At 44.4% G+C, this 24,765-nt stretch overlaps 1 protein-coding gene across 8 annotated transcripts in view; it reads left to right on the top strand.

Moving 5' to 3' along the window:
• MYO10 (myosin X) overlaps positions 1 to 24,765 on the top strand; it is a 238,328-nt gene that overhangs the window by 183,833 nt on the left and 29,730 nt on the right. For 7 of the 8 annotated variants that reach the window (XM_085001729.1, XM_085001727.1, XM_005672397.4 and 4 more), the window contains 6 exons: positions 14,052 to 14,176; positions 14,269 to 14,383; positions 20,214 to 20,320; positions 21,134 to 21,367; positions 22,101 to 22,146; positions 23,111 to 23,977. In XM_085001729.1, the coding sequence (XP_084857855.1) occupies positions 14,052 to 14,176; positions 14,269 to 14,383; positions 20,214 to 20,320; positions 21,134 to 21,367; positions 22,101 to 22,146; positions 23,111 to 23,977 (1,494 nt within the window). Of the gene's footprint in view, positions 1 to 11,951; positions 12,068 to 14,051; positions 14,177 to 14,268; positions 14,384 to 20,213; positions 20,321 to 21,133; positions 21,368 to 22,100; positions 22,147 to 23,110; positions 23,978 to 24,765 lie in introns of those variants that run through there. The other variant, XM_085001730.1, reaches the window with a different exon arrangement.

The raw sequence follows: 24,765 nt of genomic DNA, 5'->3' as shown, positions 1-24,765 counted from the left end.
TCGGGAACCTCCATATGCCCCGGGTACGGCCCTCAAAAGACAAAAACAAAAAGTTGATCTGTATATATGTGTGTGCATCTGTTTACGTGAATACACACAGTGCTACATTTATACATGCATAGAATATGTCCGGAAGAAAACATAGGAAACTGGCAAGAGTGGTTTTCTCTAGGAGAGCTGTGGGGTTTTCATTGCACGTATCCTCTTATGTTTTTGATTTAAAAGAAACACCTTTGGGTGCATTATTCTTTGATTTAATGATAATGAAGAAAACAAGACTTTACTTGGGTCTCCCATTGTCTTTGACATCTGTCCTCATTTAACTCTATACTGAAAAGTGCCTTCATTCCATCTTGAGCTGAACTCTTCCCCATAGAAACCCATTTCAGTTGTGTCGTATAAATAATTTTAAGAAGCGGGTGGGTATTGAGCTGGAGGAGGGGGGCTTGTTCTTTAGAAACACTTTTTAAGGGCTGTTGGGACCTTGGGACTGGATCCTTTGGAGTTGAGGTCATGCCAGGATCACAGTTGGGCTTTGCTGCTGCGGTTGCTTTCATGTTTTCATGAGAGTAAATCAGCTCTAGTTGGGTAGAATTAGGGGCATTAAAGATTTCTTTCACCATCCATCCATTTATGTAATTGTTCCATTGCAGCATAAACATATAGGGGCAGCAGAGTTGTTATTCTTACCCCCCAGGAAACAACTTTATCAACTACAATACAGCGTTAATGTAGGACTCCTTTGTCCTCTAAGTCTTACACTGAAGAGGCTCCTCATCCAAAGCTACTTTAGTTGGCAAGTTCTCCCCCTTGTCCTTCCATGATGTTGTTTCATATATTTGTAATACATTTAGATTTTTTTGTGATAATCTGAATTGTTTCCTGGGATCCTTCAAGGGTCATTCTTTTGTAAAGTTCTACAAACTTTGACAAATAGCAAACACGTTATATTGTATACCCACTGTTACAGTATCTTATGTAACAGTTTCCCTAACCTGAAATTTCCCTGTGCTTTACCTCTTCATCGCTGTTCACCCCTGAGGTTCTAGGAACCACTCATCTTCTTACTATCTGTGTAGATTTGCCTTATTCAGAATGTCATGTAATTGGAATCAAATATATGCCCATTTCAGAGAGTCTTTTTTCATTTAGCACTAGGTAGTTAATTCCTGGTTTTTTTTGGGGGGGGGGCAGGGGACTTGTCTTTAAGGCTGCACCTGCAGCACATGGAGGTTCCCAGACTAGAAGTCGAATTGTAGCTGTAGCTGCTGGCCTACGCCGTAGCCACAGCAACGCAGGATCCAAGACTCTTCTGTGACCAACACCATGGCTCATGGCAACACTGGATCCTTAAACCACCGAGTGAGGCCAGAGATCAACCCTGCATCCTTGTGGATGCTGTTCGGGATTGTTAACCACTGAGCCACGATGGGAACTCCAGAACTAGGTATTTAAGATTCTTTCAAGTCTTTTTTTTTTTTTTTTTTTTTTTTGTCTTTTTGCCATTTCTTGGGCCTTTCCCGTGGCATGTGGAGGTTCCCAGGCTAGGGGTCTAATAGGAGCTATAGCTGCTGGCCTACGCCACAGCCGCAGCAACGCGGGATCCGAACCACGTCTGTGACCTACACCACAGCACACGGCAACACCGGATCGGTACCCCACTGAGCAAGGGCAGGTATCGAACCCGCAACCTCATGGTTCCTAGTCGGATTCGTTAACCACTGTGCCATGACGGGAACTCCAAGATTCTTTCAAGTCTTTAGGGGCCCACGAGCTCTTAAAAAAAAAAAAAAAAAAATCTGAGTAATATTCCATTGAATGGATGTACCACAGTTTCTTTTCCATTCACCTATTGAAAGACATGATGATTGCTTCCAGGTTTTGATGGTTATGAATAAAGCTGTTATAAACATTCGTGTGTATGTTTTGGGAGTGACTATAAGTATTCAATCAATTGCCTGAATACAGTCCACCCACTTTATCCAAGGGTTTCACATCCAGGAATTCAATGAACCTCGGATCAAAAATTTCAGGGAAAAGAATTCCAGAAAGTTCCAAAAAGCAAAACATGAATTTGCCATGGGCTGGCAGCTATTTACATAGCAGTTACATTGTATTCATAGCTGTTTACATAGCATTTACATTGTATTAGGTATCTTAAGTAACCTAGAGATGATTTAAAATATAGGGAGATTGTGCGTAATTTGTATTCAGGTACCACACCATTTAATGTGAGGGACTTAAGCATCCATGGATTTTGGCGTCTATGGAGAGTAGGGTCCTGGAGCCCATCCCCTGTGGGTACAGAGGGGTGGCTGCCTAGGAGTGTAATTGATGGATGGCATGTGGAGATTATGTCTAGCTTTGTAAGAAAGTGTCTCCCAAATTGGCTCTATCATTTTGCATTCAGCGAGCTATGAATTTGAGTTCTTGTAGCTCCACATCCTTGTCAGCATTTGGTATTTTCAGTTTTCTGGGTTTAACCATTCTAATAGGTTTGTAGTGACATGACATTGTGTTCACTGGCAGTTTCCTAAGATAACTGATGTTGAGTGTCTTTCCATATGCATTAGCCATCCCTTTAGATTCTTTGATGATGTGTTTGTCTAGTTTGAAAATTGTTTTTTTTTTTTTCTGTGTCATCAAGTTTTAAGCGTTCTTTGTGTGTTTCGACTACAGTCTTTTTCAGCTATGTGTTTTTCAACCGTTTCCCCAGTGTGTTGCTTGTGTTTTCATTGTATTAGCAGTTCTTTCTCCGAGAAGTTTATTTTAATGAAACCCAGTTTACCAGTTCTCCCTTTTGTGTACTGTTCTTTTGGTATTGTTTCTAAGTCATTGCCAAACAAGCAAGTACATTTGAAACAGCTGTAAACAGAACCACACTTTTATTTAAATACAGTAGGATACGTGGGTACCTAGACCAGTGGTTGCCAATTTAATGAGAAATTCTTAAGATTCAGCTCCTGCCTTGAAGGAATTTATACTCTAATGAGGGGTTCACATGGATATGTGCTGTGGATATTAAAAAATTTATGAGATGAGAGTTCTTTTGTGGCTCAGTGGGTTAAGGATCTGGCATTGTCACTGCAGTGGCTTGGGTTTGATCCCTGGCCTGAGAACTTTGACATGCCATGGGTGCAGCCAAAAAAGGAAAAAAAAATTTTTTTTTGTGAGAAGTAGACTCAGACATAAAAAACAAGTTTATGGTTACCAAAGGGGAAAGGGGAGGGGGATGAATTAGAAGTTTGGGATTAGCAGATACATACCGCTATGTATAAAATAAACAAAAAGGACCGTGTGTGTGTGTGAAACTGAATCACTTTGCTGTACACCTGAAATTAACAACATTGTAAATCAACTATAATAATAAAAAAAAAATACGTGACATGAGGAAGAGCATGGTCAAGAGCACAGATGGCACTAGTTGATGTTGCACCTAGAACCGTTTCTTGTTGAGGAGGGAGTATTGGAGAAACCCCTAAAAGATCCATGAAACTCCACAGTTAGAGACAGTGGGAGAACATTTCAGGTGCAGAAGCTGGCTTCAGCCAGAGATAAGATAGGAAGTGAAGGTTTTGGTCAAGAAAAGGGTAGAATTCTCTCTAAATTGACAAAAAAGGAGCATATGTGTGGGGGTGGGTTGAGGGGAAGGTAGATTGGAACCTTGGTAGAGGCCTCAGATGTGAAATTGAAGCCTTTGTTTTAATTTGGCATGTGTTGTAAATTCATGAGCAGGGAAAGGCTGTGCCTTAGAAAGAGTTCGTGTGTGTGTGTGTGTGTGTGTGTGTGTGTATCTTATTCATGTTCAGATTTTTCCTTTCTTGTTAAGTAGTGGGGGTTTATGTGGCTCTGGGGTGAATACCACAGTTCCCACCTGTAACAGAGCTTGGACGTCCTTTTAACTCTGCTAGTCTGGGAAGGTTGTGGCTTGGAGGCTGTCCTGGGTGAGGAAGATGTTCCCACGCCCTATCATCTGACCCCCAAGACTGGCTGACAGCGTTGGCCAATTGTGTGATCATGTTGCTCCCCTTCCTCACCTGGGGGTTGGGGGGTGCCACTTCTCCAGGAGGAAATTTATTTCTACCTCCTCAAAATGTGAAACTTGGCAGGTGGCAAAGACCATGTCAGATGTGGAACAGCAGGGCGAAATGACTAGTAAAAGACAAAGAACCTTTGTGGGTAGCTTAATTGGCCTGTGTTTACTTCCTGCTCAGAGTCAGGAAAGTTCTATTGCTGCTTTAGTAACCATGCATTTGAAAACTGTTCAAAGCATGATAAACTTCTCTCCACTATTTATTAGCTGCTTTTGAGAATTTGGCGTAGCAAAGACGGCAAATCAAGATCAAGAGGCCTTGTGTCTTAATTAATTTTTTTGTTAATTAGTAAGCAGTGAGGACAGGAGTCTCGTCGAGACTCAGCATAGAATTGGGAATGATTTTTTTCGGCGGGGGGGGTCTTTTTAGGGCTGTACCCACAGCACATGGAAGTTCCCAGGCTAGGAGTAGAATCAAAGCTATAGCTCCTGGCCTACACCACAGCCACAGCAATGCGGGATCTGAGCCATGTCTGCGACCTACACCACAGCTCTCAGCAACGCCAGATCCTTAACCCACTGAGCGAGGCCAGGGATTGAACCTGAATCCTCATGGATGCTAGGTAGATTTGTTACCGCTGAGCCATGACAGGAACTCCTGGGAATGATATTTTATGAGTGTAACATAATCAACTTTTGGTAAATTTGTCTGTAATTTTTTACTTCATTAACAGAGGGTTATCCACCTTCTGAAGATTTGTTTGCTTGTTTGTGTTTAAAGTTGAATTAGGGTAGAGGCATATCCCATAGTCATAATTCAGATACACGTACCTGACATGTGAAGTCCTCTCTGTAATGCTCTTGTCTTTCTTCTCACCCCACAATGCTTAATTAGTAAAATGAAGAATCGTGTAGTGGTTTTACCCAAGAATCAACTTATTTTACCTTTCATAGGACCCTGGGGACAAGTCCTCCTGAATAAGGACTGTGTAATAAGTCCCTCCATTGCAGAGCTCACATAGTATGTGAATAAAGTTGACAGTGTTGCCCAGCAGAAAAAGGTCAGGAGCCATTAAAAAAAAAAAAAAAAAAAAAAAAAAGCACAATAAGAAAAAGTAGAACTCTTTCATAATAATTAATTTTAGATGTTATACCACTCACTTTGAGACGCAATCTACCAGTGTTGGGTTGAGGGGTAAATCTTGTAAGATAGAAAGTTAAGGAGTTCCATGGTGGTGCAGTGGCTTCAGGATCCAGTCTTGTCACTGCTGTGGCACAGGTTCGATCCCTGGCTCGAGAACTCTTGTGTGCCATGGGCTTGGCCAAAAAAAAGATACACAGTGAAAAAAAAAATTTTAGAAGTTTCTGTCGTGGCTCAACGTTAAAGGACCCAACTAGTATCCACTAGTATCCATGAGGACACCAGTTCCACCCCGGGCCCCATTCAGTGGGTTAAGGATCCGGCGTTGCTGTGAGCTGTGGTGTAGGTCTGGTGTTGCTGTGGCTGTGGTATAGGCTGGCGGCTACAGTTCTGATTCACCCCCAGCCTGGAAACTTCATATGCTGCTGGTGCTGCCCTAAAAAGACCAAAAAAAAAAAAAAAATTTAATAGGCTATTAAAATAGGGCAGTAGGTGTTGGCATAATGCCCAGATCCCATGTCTCTGCTCTGAGGGCCCTGTTGCCAGGCCCAGTGTTCACTGACATGTTGCGTACCAAGCAGATTAGAACCAAAGAGCCCATGTTTGTTGGGTCAGAGCAGGGACCAGGTTTGCTCTGGTGCATCCCACACAACTACTTCTGTGGTTTCTTGGTCCCTGGAAGGTTCATAATCAATGCACATGCCTGATTAAAATAGTTAACATTTACTGCTCTCGCATCTCTAAGACACTGTGATTCTATCATATGGTTTGTTTGTAGACTTTGAATAAATTAAGCATCTCCTAAAAAGGGAGGGAAGGACCCGTTCTGGAAATGCATTGTAGCCTGTGTTCAGAAGCACTGGCAACATTATCAAGCTGTATTTATTATTAGAGCAAAAGCAGTATGCTCTAATGTTAGATATGTTGTCCTGTGCCACCCTCACCCCAAGGGATCCAGCGCAGTGTCCACTGTTGTGTATCTCTTTAAGCACCTGTCCTTGGTAGGTGGGGAGCCAGGGAGGATGGAAGGGGAGGAGGGTGGAGCTGCAGTGAGTGGGTCAAAGAATGTTAGAATTGTCAGTTCTCTGAGGCTGAGACGCAGAGTAATGGAGTTGTCAGCCTTTCATTGTCTGTATTAATGGGCCCAGTGGCTGGAGATGGATTTGCTCAGTTTCCAAAAGGTTTCTTCTGTTCACTAGTCATTTCCATGTCTAGATGTTCAGCTGAACTTGCACTGTAGTGAACCAGTTTCCGCTGTACATGGCCATGGCTCTTAGAATTGTGACTTCCATATCACTCGTATTTACACCAGGTCAGCATCTGACAGGTTATCCCTAAGGCCCCTCCTTAATTTTAAAGTCTGCAGAAAATGTTTCTTTGGGCCCTGAAGACCAAGTGCTTCTGGAAATGCTGTGATATAGGGCACATTCTCCTAGATTCCATCATCATCTTTTCCCCAAAGACGTTTTCAGTTCACTCCTTTGAGAATTACATTCTATGGAAATATGCCCCTGATTTTAGAATGTTATCAGTAGGAAAATAGGGTTTGGTGTGTACAAGTTTGGTTCACATACTAGTTTGGCAAAATGCAAGGCTCTTTGAGCTTTAATTGTTTGATTTCAGCAAATATTAAAACTGGTTGGAGCAGGCCGTCTAGCCTTGCTCATTTCCAGTTTCCTCCTTTACGAATGGAATAGTATTTCTCATCTAACCCACCCCATTGGGTTTCTGTGTTCAGTGCTGTCTGAGTTGAAAGACTGCTGTGGGTTCCCCACACACATAAGTAAGAGGACTTGGTCTCTGCAAGGCAGCTAAACAAGTACTGGAAATTCTGTGTGTATAATCATCAGTAACTCTTTGAGGGTGGAATAATAGAATTCTTCTTTTTAAAACAATTATAAATGTTTTCAAGATTATGCATTTTATGGTTGCTTTCTTAGACTGTGAAAATAATATATGCTCCTTAATGGAGACTTGGTTGATTAACATCTATGAAGTGTGATTCAAAAATGAAGGCAAAATAAAATACCTGGTTAACAGTAGTTACCATTGAGAATTAAATTTAACTTTGAGCTTCCTGTCAGCCAAGGCAAAAGGGAACACACTGCCTTTTTCTACCATGTGTCTCTTTTAATCATTATATTTATTTCCTGTTTATTGTATCTTGCCTTAATTCCTCTTTGGCACAAAGTGTGTAAGCAAATTACAATGCTTACGGTGGTCATTTATTTATGAATGTAGAGTCAAATAGAGCATGTCATTTCTTCTAGAGAGAATAGTTTTCTTTCCTCATATCAAAATAAGGAAAAGTTGATCTCATAGATCCATGCTAAGTGATAGTGCAGAGCAGTGGCTGATGGCAGAGTGAAATAAGAGTCACTTTTGGCCTGACTTCTTTGTTCTTTATCCAGCTCATTCTCCACAGAGTGACTAAGAGTGTGTGTGTTGTCTTCAGGAAACTCCAAGACCTGGAGAGGGTATCGCCTTAGCAGTAGTGCTGCATCTCCCCTGCACCCCCTGCCTGGGTTTCTTGTAGATGGAGTGCCTCATCAGTGTGTGTGACTTTTTGCCGTCAAAGGAATGAGAGGGTCTTTCTTCCTGCAGTCCTTGCTGTTCCCCACCAAACCCGAGGGCTGGCTGCATTCCCACCCCACCCCACCTCCCTGGGCTCATCCCAAGGCTCCTTGGTTGGTTTCTGAGAGTTCTCAAGTGCTGAAAAGCATTAGAACCCCAAGGATCCATTAACTCTATTTTCTTTAATTAAATAGGCACAACTTGAATGTCCCCTTGCCATGGACAGGTGGCTATTTCCAGCTCTGCTGTCACACTTCTTATGGTCTCTGCAATATTTATGAAATTATAGAAGGCTAGGGAATGTTCAGGGTAATCAGATGCGTTGGGCATAAATGCATTTTTATTTTCTAATTTGTTGTAAAGCACCTCCCCTGTCCTCAGTCCCTGTTTGTCAGCACCTCTGTTGCCCTTTATTTGGATGTTTTAGTTGCAGAAGCTTGGGCTTGCTCCTAATTGATTTTTGTGGAGGGTTTAGCATGCTCTGTTATCAGTCAATTTATTTTGTCTCAGCATCTGAAATTGTATTTTTTTTTCAGATTGTAAGTGAAAAAGTTTAATTTTTTTTTTTGCAGAATTAAATTACCTGAAGCTAAATATATGTAATCCTGTCTCTAGGATGCAAGCTTTCTCTTGCATCCACCCCCTTTTTTCCATTTTATTTTATTTTATTAATTTTATGGAAGCACCCATGACATATGGAAGTTCCCTGGCTGGGGATCACATCAGAGCTACAGCTGCCACCTGTGCCATAGTTGTGACAATACTGGATCTTTTAACCCACTACACTGGGCCAGGGATTGAACCCGCCCCCCTGCAGCAACCTGAGCCTCTTCCGTTGGACTTTTAACCCACTGTGCCACAGCGGGAACTCCCTCCTTTCTGTCTGCCCCCCCCACCTTTTTTTTTTTTTGAAGTGCCACAGCTGCAGCATATGGAAGTTCCCAGGCCAGGGGACCAATCAGAGCTGCAGCTGCTGGCCTACACCACAGCCACAGCAACACAGGATATGAGTGGCATCTGCGACCTACACCACGGCTCATGGCAACACCAGATCCTTAACCCACTGAGCGAGGCCAGGGATTGAACCCACATGCTATGGATGCTAGTCGGCTTCATTAACCACTGAGCCATGACAGGAACTCCTCTTTCTGTCCATTTTAAATGTGCCTGGGTGAGTCTGGCTTTTACAGTACTTTTTTTTTTTTTTAAACTTTATTGAGATATAAATCACTTACCATACAATTGACTCATTTAAAGTATGAAATTCAGTGGTTTTCCATATATTCACAGATATGTGCAATCATTATCACAAATACTTTTAGAACCTTTTCATCACCTCGAAAAGAAATCCCCTTAGCTCTTGGCTGCCTATCCTCTGTCTCCCCACCCCCTCCACCAGCCCTAAGCAGCCGCCACTCTGCTTTCTGTCCCTGTAGACTTCCTGTCCTGGACGTGTCCTATGAGTGGAATCATGCAGCATGTGGTCTTTTGTAACTGGTTTCTTTCCCTTAGTAGGATGTTCTCAAGGCTCATCTGTATTGTAGTGTGCCTCCTCACTTCAATTTTTTAATGGCCAATGATATTCCATTGTATGGATGTGGAACATTTTTTTCAATTCGCTCATCAGTTGATGGGGCATTTGAGTTGTTTCTACTTTATAAAGCACCAAGAACCTTTCAGCAGCTTCTCCACTGGTCTCTCTGCTTCTCTGCCCCCATTTCCATCCTGTTGCATGCAGGACCTTTAGAAACTGGTATCTGACTTTTTTTTTTTTTTTTTTTAATGTCTTTTTTGTCTTGCCTTTTCTCTAGGGCTGCACCTGCAGCATATGGAGGTTCCCAGGTTAGGGGTCTAATCGGAGCTGTAGCTGCTGGCCTACACCAGAGCCACAGCAACGTGGGATTGGAGCCGTGTCTGTGACCTACACTGCAGCTCGTGGCAATGCCGGATGCTTAACCCACTGAGAAAGGCCACGGTTCCTAGTCGGATTTGTTAACCACTGTGCCACGATGGGAATTCCTCTTTTTAATTTTTAAAAATACTATTTTTAAATGTCTTCAAAGAAATATATCCATGTAGAAGCTTTTCAAATTGTATAGATGTGATAATTTTCTTCTTTTGATGCCGTCTAATTTTCCCCCCTTTTTTCTTAGCCGTCTCTTCTTCCCACCACCCAGAGCAGTGCCCCTCACTGGTTAACAATAACAGCTTATTGTGTGTCCTCTTGTCCTTTTCTGCATGTGCATATCTAGGTGTATATATTCACACATGTACATAAATAGATCAGGTGGTTTTTTGACAAGGCCATTGTTTGTTTTACAACAGTGAGATTGTAATACATCCTTTTCTGCATCTGTTTTTCTCACCTTGCAAAAGATCTGAGTTAATTAGTGCATCTTTATTTTTTTAATTTTTTTATTGAAGTATAGTTGATTAACAGTGTTATTTCTGCTAAACAGTGAGGTGACTCAGTTACATGTATGTGTCTGTGTATATATACTTTTTTATATTCTTTTCCATTATGGTTTATCAGAGGCTATTGAATATAGTTCCCTGTGCTCTACGGTTGTTGAGTTCATCTTTAATTTGGTCCTATTTTTTAATGGCCTCCTAACATGTCATGATGTGCATGATATCGAAATATACCCAGCCATTCCTCTGGTCTTGTTTCCAGTTTGGCTGTTGCCAGCCTGATCTTCTTCAGCACAGGTCTGACCCGCAGGGGGCTCCTGATCCCGAAAACAGTGGCATCAGACTTGAGGGCAGCGTCCACCATCAGCCCAGGCCCCTCCCCTCCTCCCTGTTCTTTCCCAGACCAACCACTAAACATGCCGAGTTCTTTCCCCCTTTTGGCTCTGGTCTGTGCTGTGCTCTCCATAGAATGTCCCTTCCCCTCTTGCCATGATAGTAGTTGTGGGAGCCCAAACTAGGGGTCAGCCCTGGGTTCAAGTTCATGTGCCACCCATACCTCCTCAGGACTTTTCTTTCTCTTGTGTTCCCAAAGGACATAACTTTAATGTTGAGTACGGCTTTATATTGGACTGTCTACTATAGAAGTAGTGATATATGCCATACCTGTCACCCTCTTAAATTTCAGGGTTCTTGGAAACAGAATCAACCCTATGAAGCTATCTATGCATGTGGGGTTAGCCAAGGGTATAAAGGAAATCTCGGTACCTTCTTCTCAGTTTCACTAACAACCTGGAACTGCTCTTTAAAAAACAATAAAGTCTTAAGGAAAAAACCCTTGGAGTCAGTAAAAAGATGAGCAGTTGTTAGGGATTGCAAAGAGAGAGAGAGGGATGGGTGAAGCACCGGTTTTTTTAGGGCAGCAAAACCACTCTGTCTGGTGCTCTGACAGTGGACACCTATCATTACACTGTCATCAAAACCCATAGGATGTACAACACCAAGAGTGAACCCAGATGTCAGCTATAGACTTGGGGCGACCAGGATGTGTCCTTGTAGATTCGTCAATTGTAGTGAATGTGCCCCTCTGGTGAGGGCTGTTGATTGAAGACAGAAAAGAATCCAGCCCCCACCTTTGTGTTTCCCCTGAGCGCAAATCACAAAACCTGGCGCACAGTAGGTGTTTAATCATTTAATATTCAGTCAGTGGATCAGGACCCGGCTCCCTGGACTGTAATTGCCCTGGTTGATGGCTCTTCCCAAATTCTCCCTGTCTGTGGGCCATCCAGACATCACAGTTAGGACACTGCAGGCAGTCTTTGAAGATGGGGGAGGGGAGTGAAATGGGGGGGGACACAACTCCAGTTCTGGAAAACTCGTTACCACTGCCGACTGGAGTGTGTTAGGGAAGTTTTGAAAGGCCACATGCTTTTCAGCTGTGAATTGTCCACCTTCCAGCTGTGTCGTCTTTGGACATTAAATTCGCCAGGAAGAAAAGGAAGTTAAAACTAAAAAGAAACCCACCAATGGAAATACAGGTCTGGTCCCCTCGTGATTGCCCTGTGGGTTGCCCGGGGCGACAGTCTGCCTATAGATCCCCCTCACCCTGGTTAAATTTCTGTGAAGGGACAGAAACACAGTCACAAAGGGAGCCTGGAAAGAGTGGCCCCTCCTGGTGGCTCCCTCCCTGGGCTGTATGAAATCCTACAACCACACCACACTAATTAGCCCCGAGAATGGAAGGGGTTGTCATGGCGACCGAGCACTTTTTAAAGCACAGGAATGGTGTTCATTATTGTTCAGTGTCTTTAGCTGTGGCGAAAAGGTCAGTGTGGCAGTTGTTTTCCATATGAATTTTGGCCTGAGAGCCTAACCAAAAGTGGAATGTTCCTCGGAGGGACTGGAAGATGGTAAGTGTTGGCCGGACTTTGTGGATGGGGTGTCCTTTTCGTAATTTTTTTTTTTTAGAGTGTTTTAATAACTAGTGCCTAACTGAGGAATTGTGTGTGGACTTTGTTAGATAGAGATTGAAAGAAAGGGAGCAAGGAAAAACAGTCTGGGTCAGGAATGGTGAAAGTTGGAGAGGCATTGAGAGTTTTTTGTTTGTGTTTTTCATTTAAAAATTCTGTGAGCATCAGGTGATTAAATATGAAATTGGTAGGTTTCTCTGCTTATGGATTCAAGAGAGTTAACTAAGTCTGATGCTTTATTCAGTGTTTTTCTATTAGCTCTCCATTAGTCTTTGTGACTGCTGCTGTTCACATTACACTCCCAAATAAATCTAACAGGAGCATTTGAACCAAATACTTCAGAACAATTGCCTCTCTCCGTTTTTTAATCCAAAGATGAGGTAGAGGAGTAAGCAAAGCTCATTTTTTCAAATTTTTATGTTTTTCTTTCTTGTCTAAGGATGTTTGAAATAATCTAGACTAGAAATCAGTGAGCCACCGTTCTCTGGATATTTGCCCTAATTTATTGGCTAGATTCGAGTAGAATACTGCTGAGTAGAGACAATTTGACCACAGTGTTTGTAAGAAATTAAACACGAGCAAAGTCATCCTGCTGGAGATGGTGGCAGCTGTTCCATCAAACGCTTCGAGGGAGATTTGCAGAGCATTCTTCAGGTTTATTTTTTGCTAGTTTGGAAAGCATACAGAATAACTTGGCTTTCCGCCTGATTTTGTTAATGACTGGCTTATTTTTAAGGCTTGCAAATTTAAGCCACTTTCCATTTTCGTTCTCGCACTTTTTAACAGTGTACTTAGGTCCTATGGTGCTACTTTCCCATCATTTTATACATAGTGTGTAGGATATAAAATACAGGTGAATTAAAAGGAATGGGGTATTTGGATTAAAAAACAAATCACTGCCCCAAAATCCGTAAGTGGGAAATGGCCTACTTTGGGGCTTTACCCTGAAAGGCCATTGTCCTGTAAGCCGTGCCAGTTTGTTTGGCAACTGAACAGATAAGAGAATGTGGTTTAGAATGTTAAGTCTTGGTTTTGATTTCCTGTCTTTCATTGGTATGTTCTGGGATTGATTTAGTGATCACAGCAGGGAACTCTTGATAAATGGGGTTTTTGACAAGAAATTGAGAAAATTAAAATTCTTTTTTTTTTTTTTCTTTTCACTTTTCTCCACTTGCGAGCTCTCCTTTTCCTCCCCAGCCCCTAACCCCTCCCCCCCAGCCCTCACTGGGTCACTGCCTTCTTCAGCTAAAAAAGGCCTGGAAATTGAATTTTAAAAAGCAAATAAAGTGGTATTTGTCTGACTTTTCTTTCTTTCTTTTTTTTTTTTGGCTTCCCTGTGGCATATGGAGTTCCTGGGCCAGGGATCAGATTGGAGCCACAGCTGAGACCTACACCGCAGCTTTGGCAACGCCAGATCCTTTAACGCGCTGTGCCAGGCCAGGGATCGAACCTGAAACCTATCGCTGCAAGAGATGCTGCCAATCCCATGGTGCCACAGTGGGAACTCCATGGATGACATTTTAGATGCTCTGGCAAACACAGCATTAAAAATGGAGTGGGTTTATGATATTCGTAAAATAACCAGAAATTTGAACCTGGATGTTAATTAATACCAAGGAATTGTTGGTCTCTTTTAAGATAACGATAGTCGTGTTGTGATTATGTTTTATATTGATACTGATAAACCTGTGAGAGAGATGGTGTGCTATCTGGGACTTCAAAAAAAAAAATCCCAGGGCGGGGAGTAAATGAGTTGACTCAAGGAGGGGGCAGGATTGACACGGGGTGCTGGTTGTTACAGCTAGGCTGTGGGTACATGCGGTGGGGTTCGTTTTCTCTTGTGTGATTCCGTGTGTGCGTAGAGCAGTGGTGCAGGGAGGGGGTGGGTGCCATCTGTATCTTCTCCCTTCTTGGCATGTTTCAGATGCCCGACCAGTTTGACCAGGCAGTCGTGGTCAACCAGCTGCGGTACTCGGGGATGCTGGAGACAGTGCGGATCCGGAAGGCTGGCTATGCCGTCCGGAGACCCTTCCAGGATTTTTACAAAAGGCAAGACAGAGCTGAAGAGAGCCTCGTTCTTTCCATTGGGATTGGGAAGGGGGCTGTAGCTGAAGGTGATGCTGGGCGTCCGTATGTTGCAGGTATAAGGTGCTGCTGAGGAACGTGGCTCTGCCCGAAGACGTGCGTGGGAAGTGCACCGCCCTGCTGCAGCTCTACGACTCCTCCAGCAGCGAGTGGCAGCTGGGGAAGACGAAGGTAAAATTTCAGAGAAAGAACGCCTGTCCCCTCAGCCCCTGAGAGGTGTTAGAGTTCCGTGCTCTGTGTTGACTGCAAGCCAATTACTTTCTGGCATTGAGGAGACACGCGTGGTATTGTGCCCGCCGTAGTCTTGGTCCTCCCGACATGAATCTTTTATTTGAAGTCCCTTTTCAGGGACTCTTTTCTTGGAGACATAGTGAAGCATCCTATCCCAAGCGCATGTGCTTTCCTTCAGTCACTCGAAAAATGTGGGCGTGGTGGACAAGCCGGTGCCAGGAAAGTGCTGGGCAGCCTCCAGTGGCTCAGTGAGACTGCAGACCTTTTGCTTCGTTCTGTGGGCTAGAAAGAAGTCACAGTTTCCACCCACACTAGCAGGATTAAACAAGAGAGTAACTCATGGAGGGTGGGAGGTCACACCTTGGGGTGTGTCCTCACAGGTTGACAGGTCTCTCTACTTGAAATTCTCCCCGCTCCTTGTTTAACTAACTCACCCTTCAAGTCTCTGCTTAGAGGTAGACTTGGACTGGAATCCTTCTTAACATCCTTTATTTCACCCTGCATCAAAACTCACCCATCAACTGGGTTAAGCCGCTCTTCTCAATCATGTACATCTTTCTGCTTTCTATACGATTATAACATTTAACATGCTCTCCACTGTCTTAGCCTTGCCTGGTGACTTGTGAGCAATCAGCCAACAGAAAATGTAGTTGTTTATTCTACATAGTACACACAATAGCTCAATCAACATTTGTTAAGTGCTAAAAAAAAAGCTGTAAGGGGATGGCACAAGATTATCGTACGATAGTCACTCAAGGAAAATTTTCTAAATAAGTTGGTTTTGGGAGTTCCTGTTGTAGCTCAGTGGGAATGAACCGGACTAATATCCATGAGGACGAGGCAATCCCTGGCCTTACTCAGTGGGTTAAGGTTCTGGCATTGCCATGAGCTGTGGTGTAGATCACAGACACAGCTTGGATCTGGTGTTGCTAGGGTGTGAGCTGGCAGCTATAGCTCTGATTCTACCCCTAGCCTAGGAACTTGATATGCTGCAGGTATGGCCCTAAAAAGGCAAAAAAAAAAAAAAAAAAAAAAAAAAAGTTGGTTTAAATGGAACTCTTGCAGTTCCCGTCGTGGTGCAGTGGTTAACGAATCTGACTAGGAACCATGAGGTTGCGGGTTCGGTCCCTGCCCTTGCTCAGTGGGTTAACGATCCGGCGTTGCCGTGAGCTGTGGTGTAGGTTGCAGACTCGGCTCGGATCCTGCGTTGCTGTGGCTGTGGCGTAAGCTGGTGGCTACAGCTCCGATTCGACCCCTAGCCTGGGAACCTCCATATGCCGCGGGAGTGGCCCAAGAAATGGCAAAAAGACAAAAATAAATAAATAAATAAATAAATAAATAAATAAATAAATAAATAAATAAATAAATGGAACTCTTGACCACACAGTGTGGTTTGCTCTGATTTTTTTAATTGAAGAGATATTCTCTATAAACTAACATTTAATATAAACTAATATTTAATATATAACCATAAATAGTATCTAATATCTAATAATAATATCTAATATAAACTAGATATCTAACTATAAAATAAATGAATATCCTCCTCCTGTCTCACTGCCTTAGACAATGGAGTGGCATCAAAGATTATTGACTCACCCAGCCAATGCCAATCTCTTTTCTGAGCTCTGAAGAACCAGTCCAGCTTCACTCCCAGTTTACGTTGTGGATGGTAGGCCCAGAAAGGCTTGGAACTGGCTGTAGCCCAGAGTACAGAAACATAAAGACATGGGCGTTGCCCCAGTTTACTAAATTGCTGGGAGATAACATGTCCCATACAACTGATAAATTATGCAGTGTGAACTGTTTAAGGAGTAAAGACACAGCTTCTCCAGGAGAGAGCTCACTGTGAGTTGCAATGATCAGAGAAATAGTTAAGAAAAGGAAATCTTGAAAGAGGAGTTACGTTTTAATTGGTTAACAGGTTGGAAGAAGAAATAGGATAGGAACGTAGCATTTCACATAAATATTAGGAAGTGGATGTAAACAGGAGGGCATTTGAAATGCCTCCGCTAAATAGCTTTGACCTTGACCAACTATGAACTTAATTATACTCTTGATTATACACTAGCGGTGTTGTTACCAGAAGTCTTTGCATTTACAACCTTGAACCTCTAAGGAACATCTGGATCTTCTGGTAGATGTGGGCAGGGTTGCAGTCAGCAAATTAAGCTTGCCGCCAGGTCTGAATTCACTGACCTAACTATGGCACATCTAGTCCGTGGAAGACAAGAAGTCATATCTTCCGGGAAGATCCTGATGTATTTCCCCTCTGAAAAGCTGAACTTAGAGGAGTGGGGTGAGCAGCGGTAACCCTTTTTTTCCTGGTTTGGACTTTTCCCTCTGCCTCCTGACTCTAGCTCGTTCACTGTTCTGATTACCTGCCTAGATTACATGGCCAGACCTTATTTCCTCTCTTCTGTGGCAATAAAGCCTGCTTTATTTGTTTTTTTTTTGTTTGTTTTTGTTTGTGTTTTTAGGGGCGCACTCGTAGCATATGGAAGCTCCCAGGCTAGGGGTTGAATCGGAGCTGCAGCTGCAGACCTACACCACAGCCACAGCAATGAGGGATCAAAGCTGCGTCTGTGACCTACGCCACAGCTCATGGCAACACCAGATCCTTAACCCACTGAGCAAGGCCTGGGATCAGCCCTCATCCTCATGGATACTAGTCGGGTTCATAAACCACTAAGTCACAATGGGAACTCCTGCAAGAGGTATTTTAAAAAGACATCTTATTAGAGTAATCCATAGACCTTTGAGCTATCTAAGATAAAGATGAAAAAAAGTCACATGATGTTGTTCTTTTTGGATACTGAGTCAAATTTGGCCGAGCAACCCCTGGCGTGGACACTGCCCCTCCCTAAGCTGCTTGATGGTGCCCAGCAAGGCCAGTACCTCCGGTCAAAGGAGCTTGGCTGTGCTAACCTGATCTTGGCCACGTCCCGGGAACATGGGGACATGGCAACAGACACCACAGGGCTGGGAGAACTGGCATCACTTCCCATGTGCCATGGCCTAAATACAACCTGAATGTTCTTAATGAAGCCAAGTCAGGACTCTCAAGCATTTGACTCCCTTTGTCTGCCCTTCAGGTTATGGAAAGAGAATGTACACTCTAGAGCTACTTCTAGATGTGGAAGCAGATCTAATAGGCAGAGCAGAGAGTTTTCTTTGATGGGCATGGAACTAAACCAGGCATTTCTGATTTCAACCAAGACAGTCTTTAGGCTTCTGATAAGGTGTGAAATATTCTTTCATTCATAACGCTTCCTGTTTATTCATCTGATAAATATATTGCTCATTAGAATCCACTCTTTTGTTTCATTATGTCACCACCACCACTCTTTTTCAAAATTTGAGGCACTAACTAGAGCAAAAGCATTTAGAGTAAGATCCTTAATATATATAAAAAAAAGTCCTCTCTCTTTGAAGTCCAATCTTGAAAATGGCTTCTGACCCATGGTTTTGACAGAGATTCCTATTTGTAAACACTTCTTGTCTTTTCTTTTTTTTTTTTTTTTAGGGGCTGCACCCGAAGCATGTGGAGGTTCCCAGGCTAGGAGTCAAATCAGAGCTGCAGCTGCTGGCCTACACCACAGCCACAGCAACATGGGATCTGAACCACGTCTGCAACCTACACCACAGCTCATGGCGATGCTGGAACCCCTACCCACTGAGCGAGGCCAGGGATTGAACCCGCATCCTCATAGATATTAGTTGGATTCGTTTCTGCTGCACCACAATGGGAACTCATCTTTTTATCATTATCAAACAAACAAGCTTTATGCATATAGCTTCTGGTTTTTACATTAAAATTTTTCCTTTTTTTTAAACTAAAGATGAAGGATCTATGCATCTAGGGAGCATATTAATTACAATTATAAGAAGAAAATTCTATGAAAAGCTTTTCTGGGAGAATTATTTGTGGGAGACTTTTACAAATGCTCTGGAACCCACAGCAGAAGGAGGTGAGGCTTCCTGTGAGTCACAAGATGGTAGGATTCTCTATTTGCTTTTTTGCCCAAATGTCTTGGAAGAGACAGAGCAGAGAGTCTGGAAAAATGTGCCATCAAGAGAAGAACATAATGCATCATCATAGACTAGACTGACTCACAGGAGCATAAATCAAGAGATTATGAGTGAGCGGGTGTATCATTTAAATCCCTTCCCCCCACCAGTGCCTCCAGCTGGCTATTAACAAAAAAGCATGAAAATATTTGGCCTTATTTTTTTTTAGGCAATAATTTAAGACTTCTTATGCACACATCAGTTGGAAGTTAACAAAATTAAAAGTTACTGTGATGGAAGGAGGGTGTCAATAGGTTCATACCTTTTCAAATGTTAGAGATTCTGATACAAAGTCCCAGTTACCAGATGCACTTACCTTATATGAGTGACACTTGTAGGATGGAGGTGCTCAAGAGGTAGCTTCAATAATTTAATTCTAATTTCAGACAGTTTATAGAATTACTTTCTTTTTTTTTTTTTTTTTTTTTTTGTCTTTTTGTCTTTTTTTGTTGTTGTTGTTGTTGTTGTTGCTATTTCTTGGGCCGCTCCCGCGGCATATGGAGGTTCCCAGGCTAGGGGTCAAATTGGAGCTGTAGCCACCGGCCTACGCCAGAGCCACAGCAACGCGGGATCTGAGCCGCGTCTGCAACCTACACCACAGCTCACGGCAACGCCGGATCGTCAACCCACTGAGCAAGGGCAGGGACCGAACCCGCTACCTCATGGTTCCTAGTCGGATTCGTTAACCACTGCGCCACGACGGGAACTCCAGAATTACTTTCTTAATGTCAGTTGTTGAATGTGCACTATTTTTGAAGCCAGGATGCTTGGATCATAATCACCTGACAGGCATGAAGAGAATTTCCATATCATGGCAAAGTAGCATTCTGCACGTCTTGGATTTTTCCCCCTCTCCCTTTCTTCTTTTCTTTCCTTTCCTTTTCTCTTCTTTGTTTCTCTTTCTCTCTTAAGTCTGTCTGTCTTTGTCTCTTTTTGTTATTGTTGTTGTTGTCTTTTTAGGGCTACAGCCACAGCATATGGAGGTTCCCAGGCTAGGGGTCTAATCATAGCTGTTGCTGCCAGCCACAGCCACACCAGATCTGAGCCATGTCTGCAACGTACATCCCAGCTCACAGCAACGCCGGATCCTTAACCCACTGAGCGAGGCCAGGGATGGAACCCACAACTTTATGGTTCCTAGTAGGATTCGTTTCTGCTGTGCCACAATGAGAACTCCTCCCTTCCTCCCTTCCTTCCTTTCTTTCTTCCTTTCTCTCTCTCTTTATCTCCCTCTCTCTTTCTTTCTCTCTCTTTTCTTTCTTTTATGTAAGGAATCTCTCTGCCTCTTGTTACTTAGACTTAATGTCATACTGGTGCTGGTCCCTGAACTGTTTGTCCCAGCCCACAATGAGATAAGTGTTTATAAACTTTGATGGCAGTTTCACAGTCATTTTATGCCAGTTGAACTCTTACTTACAGAGAAAATGGGACTTTTATATCTCATTTTGTTTTTTTCTTCCCAGTAATTCTTACTATGTTTTGTAAAGGCCTTAGTCCATAAGACATGGGAGTTTTAAAAAAAAAAACAAAAACCCAAGAAGAAGTTTGAGAAGCCCTGTGCTGGACAGTGTGACTGTTTGTGTTTGGACCAAGTTGGAGAGAGAAAACACCTTACCTCCTAAGCAGATCTCTGATTCGAGGGTGCCTTCCGTGTACTGGCCACGTTCTGTGATGTGACATGTCACTCCCTCTTGGGCAGGTCTTCCTTCGAGAATCCTTGGAGCAGAAACTGGAGAAGCGGCGGGAGGAGGAGGTGACGCGGGCGGCCATGGTGATCCGGGCCCATGTCTTGGGCTACTTAGCGAGGTAAGAAGTGTCTGGAGTGAGGCAGGCCCTCCCAGTGTGTGTCACCAGGTCTTGGCAGAGGCGGGGGTTGCTTTCATTTAAATAAACTTGGGTAGGCTCAGGTCAGAACCAGGCTAAAATAGTGCTGCCAGTGCCTAGTTACCTTGACCTGAGCAGGAAGTCAGAAAAGGGGCTCCTGATGGCTTGGGGCACTGGGCTGAGACATTGAAATTTGGTAACCTAGTTCCTCTGGGTGGCACACTGAAGCCACACTGACAGCTGCCTGTTGACTTTGGTGTCGTCCATGGGATCCACAGCAGCCTCGTCTGCAGCATTTGCTGAATGAGGCAGGTTCTTTTTCCATGTGCTTGAGTCCTGTCCACCTCTGTGGACCACTGGGCCACTCAAACCCCTGCACCTTACAGTAGGTTACATGTTCTCAAGTACAAAGCCCTTCCACTGTGGCCAATCCTTTTCTCTTTTCCTCATTAGAACAGGAGAACACATCACATCTCTTGATTCTGTTGACAGCCCAACTTCCTGCCAGGACTTCTCGAAGTCAGTTTTAGGAGTGATGTTTTATTTAGCCAGCAAGATGGTAGGGTCTTGCTTTCGTATTGTTTGTTATTCTTCGTCTATTTTCCTTCTGCTTCGTTTTGCCCAAAAGGGCCTCCTTGTTGGCTCCCTGTAATGAGCCTCCGTAATGAGCATAATCAGCCCCAAACGAGGCCCTAATCTCTTGTCTCGTAGCATTAATGTAAACGCGTCTGAAAAGCTGGAAGCCTCATTACCGCCACAGTTATTTGGTTGTGCTGCTTCTGTTTTCATTTTCAGAAAGCAGTACAGGAAGGTCCTTGATTGTGTAGTGATAATACAGAAGAATTACAGAGCTTTCCTGCTAAGGAGGAGATTCTTGCACCTGAAGAAAGCAGCCGTGGTTTTCCAGAAGCAACTCCGAGGTCAGATTGCCAGGAAAGTTTACAGACACCTGCTGGCGGAGAAGCGGGCGGAGGAGGAAAAGAGGAAACGGGAGGAGGAAGAGAAGAGGAGACGGGAGGAGGAGGAAAGGTATGGTACTTTTCTTGCTTGGGTGAGACAGACACGTGAACTTATTTACAAAGCAGAAACGGACTCACAGATCTTGAAAGCAAACTTAACAGTTACCAGAGGGGAAACATAGGGGGAAGGGATAAATTAGGAGTTTGAGACTAACCTACACACACTTCTCTATGTAAAATAGACAACTAATAAAGGCCTACTGTATAGGACAGGGAGGTCTGCTCAACATTGTTTGATAACCTGTATGGAAAAAGAATAGGTATATGTATCTGTATAACTGATTCACTTTGCTGTATACCTGAAAGTAACACGAAATTGTAAACCAAGTATATGCCAATAAAGCTTAAAAAAATTTTTAATGAATTTTAAAATAATTTGAAAAAAAAAAGAAAGAGATAGGAGGACTCCTTTGACATTTCATGCTCAGTACCCAGCCTTGCAGTAGGAATTCCCGGTGGATGGGGCAGAACCTACTATTCGAAATAATAATAACTCTTGGGGGCTCAGATAAAATTCTTCGGCAGCAGTGAAGATCCAGCTGTGCGTATGTTTTCATTCATCACAGAATAAGCCTCTTGCCAAAGAAAGAGAATATACCCATCTGTCATGCTTTTTAAGTTGTCTTTAGCAAAGGCTTTCTTAAAAGTTAGCCTCTGAAAAGTGGTTCTAGGATTTTTTTTGTTCTTGCATTTATTTTGACTGTATTTATTTATTTATGTATGTATGTATTTACTATTTTTAGAGAAAGAGAGAGAGCACAAAGAGAAGCTGAGCTCCGTGCCCAACAGGTAAAGAGTGCCATGACCACGTGGCATCTGTGTGTCACCTTCCCACTCCAGACACGTTGACCCAAGGATGTGAAACTAAAATAAAGATGTAGGGAAAAAGGATTCAAGACTTAAAATAAAAAGATAGGGAGAGGAGTTCCCATTGTGGCTCATCAGGGTTCAAGGACAGCTCCTGCCGCTCCTTCATGCGTGATGTGGGTTCAATCCCTGCTCCCTCTCAGTGGGTTAAGCATCCAGTGTTGCCGCATGCCGCAGCATAGGTCACAGATGCGGTTTGGATCCAGTGTTGCTGTGACTGTGGTGTAGGCTGGCAGCTGCAGCTCTAATTCAACCCCTAGCCCAGGAACTTCCATATGCCCTAAGAAGAAAGTAAATAGGAAGGATAATGTTAGAGGAAATGTTAATGCTGCAGTTTCTAACCCATTATACTCGAGTGAGAATGTGCGAACGTTTAAGGTTTTAGAGTGAACCATGACAGCATAAATTCTCGACACCAGTATAACCATCATATTAGTTTGCTCAAGCTGCTAGAACGTAGGACCACTGCCCGGGTGGATTAAACAGCAGAAATTGGTTGTCCACAATTCCAGAGGCTAGAAGTCCAGGGTTGGTGTCTTCTGAAGTCTCTCCTTAGCTTGCAGAGTCTTGCTGTGTCCTCATGTGCTTCCCGGTGTTCCTGTGTGTGTGTGTGCGTCACAATCCCCTCTTCTTTTAAGGACACCTGTCAGAGTGGGTTAGAGCCTAGGCTTACGGCCTCATGGTAACGTCATCACCTCTTTAAAGGCCCCATCTCCAAATCCAGAGGCATGGATTCTGAGGGTACTGGAGGTCAGGGCATCACGTGTTAGTTCAGAAGAGGGAAGGATGCCGTTCAGCCCACAGCAGCCGCATCTCATCACACAGGAGGGCTGCTGCTTGCATCTGTAGCACAGTTTCCTGACCGCTTCCTTCCGTTTGTGTCCAGGAGGAAGCAGCGAGGAAGCAGCGGGAGCTGGAGGCCTTGCAAGAGAGTCAGAGGGAGGCCGAGCTGAGCCGGGAGCTGGAGAAGCAGAAGGAGAACAAGCAGGTGGAAGAAATCCTGCGCCTGGAGAAGGAAATCGAGGACCTGCAACGCATGAAGGAGCGGCAGGAGCTGTCCTTGACCGAGGCCTCCCTGCAGAAGCTGCAGCAGCTGCGGGACGAGGAGCTGCGGCGGCTGGAGGACGAGGCCTGCCGCGCGGCCCAGGAGTTCCTGGAGTCGCTCAACTTTGACGAGATCGACGAGTGTGTCCGCAACATCGAGCGCTCGCTGTCAGTGGGCAGTGGGTTCGTGGACGAGCCCGGCGAGGGGGCCGAGGGCGCAAGTGGGGAGAAGCCCAGCTTCAACTTCAGCCAGCCCTACCCGGAGGAGGAAGTGGACGAGGGCTTCGAGGCCGACGACGACGCCTTCAAGGACTCGCCCAACCCCAGCGAGCACGGCCACTCGGACCAGCGCACGAGTGGCATCCGGACCAGCGACGAGTCCTCGGAGGAGGACCCCTACATGAACGACACGGTGGTGCCCACCAGCCCCAGTGCCGACAGCACCGTGCTGCTGGCCCCCTCGGAGCTCAGCTCCTCTGGCGGGGACGCCACCTACTGCCTGCCCCAGACCCCCGGGGGCCCACCCTCCGCGGACGGCGACTACGACTATGACCAGGATGACTATGAGGATGGGGCCATCACCTCTGGCAGCAGCGTGACCTTCTCCAACTCCTATGGCAGCCAGTGGTCCCCAGACTACCGGTGCTCCGTGGGCACCTACAACAGCTCGGGTGCCTACCGCTTCAGCTCCGAGGGGGCCCAGTCCTCAGTGAGTAACCGCTCTCCCCCTGGGGCCCAGGCTCGCCCTCACTGGTGGTGTGGACGTCGTCGGTCACCCACACCCCTGTTGCACCCTCCCCTGGATGAAGAGGCCCCCTGAGGAACAGGCCAGGACTCCAGAGTCGGGCGCTTAGCAGTGGTCTTGAACCCCTTTCTCTAGTCCCATTAGTAAATGGAACTTGAGGCCTGGGGTTGGGTGAACACAAAACCCAGGACTGCCTTTTGCCCAAAGCCCTAGTAAGAACCCTGGCATTTTCAGTGGAATCTTTGGCTGTGTCCGTCCTGGCCTTGCAGCACACTGGGAAATGAGACCCGCCCTGAACCAGAGCCAGACTTGCCAGACACTGGAGAACTTTCCTGACAGTGGTTTCACCGTCCCGTGGGCCATTATATATTGTTGTCGTTGTAAGGGAGGAAACTTTAAGGGCTCTTTCCAGCTTCTGGGTTCATTGATCGTTTACTTTTATTTCTTCCTGTTGACCATGCATAAAATACTCCTGTGACTTTCTAAGACGCGGAGATATTTTTAGCCCCGTAAGTTAAAGGAAATTAACTCTTTGCTGGTTTAATTAAAACTATACACTTCAACAGCAGCATTCTTAGGATACACAGCCTTGGGATTAAAGTATGTCTCATGTAGCAAGTCCGCTGTTATGTAGCAAGTCTGCTGACCGTCTGACAGCAAAAGTCAGTATGTTGGAATTTTGAGTTCTTTTGTTGACCACCTTCCATTTGTAATGTGATGCATCAGCCTGATGCTGCTGTGTCCGTTGTTTT

The sequence above is a fragment of the Sus scrofa genome, chromosome 16, assembly GCF_054392235.1.
Source record: "Sus scrofa isolate SSC_HxYL_T2T_F1_AM1 chromosome 16, Sscrofa_HxYL_maternal_Yorkshire_Landrace_v2.0, whole genome shotgun sequence".
Taxonomy (NCBI): domain Eukaryota; kingdom Metazoa; phylum Chordata; class Mammalia; order Artiodactyla; family Suidae; genus Sus; species Sus scrofa.
This window is presented reverse-complemented; position numbering and strand designations above follow the sequence as displayed.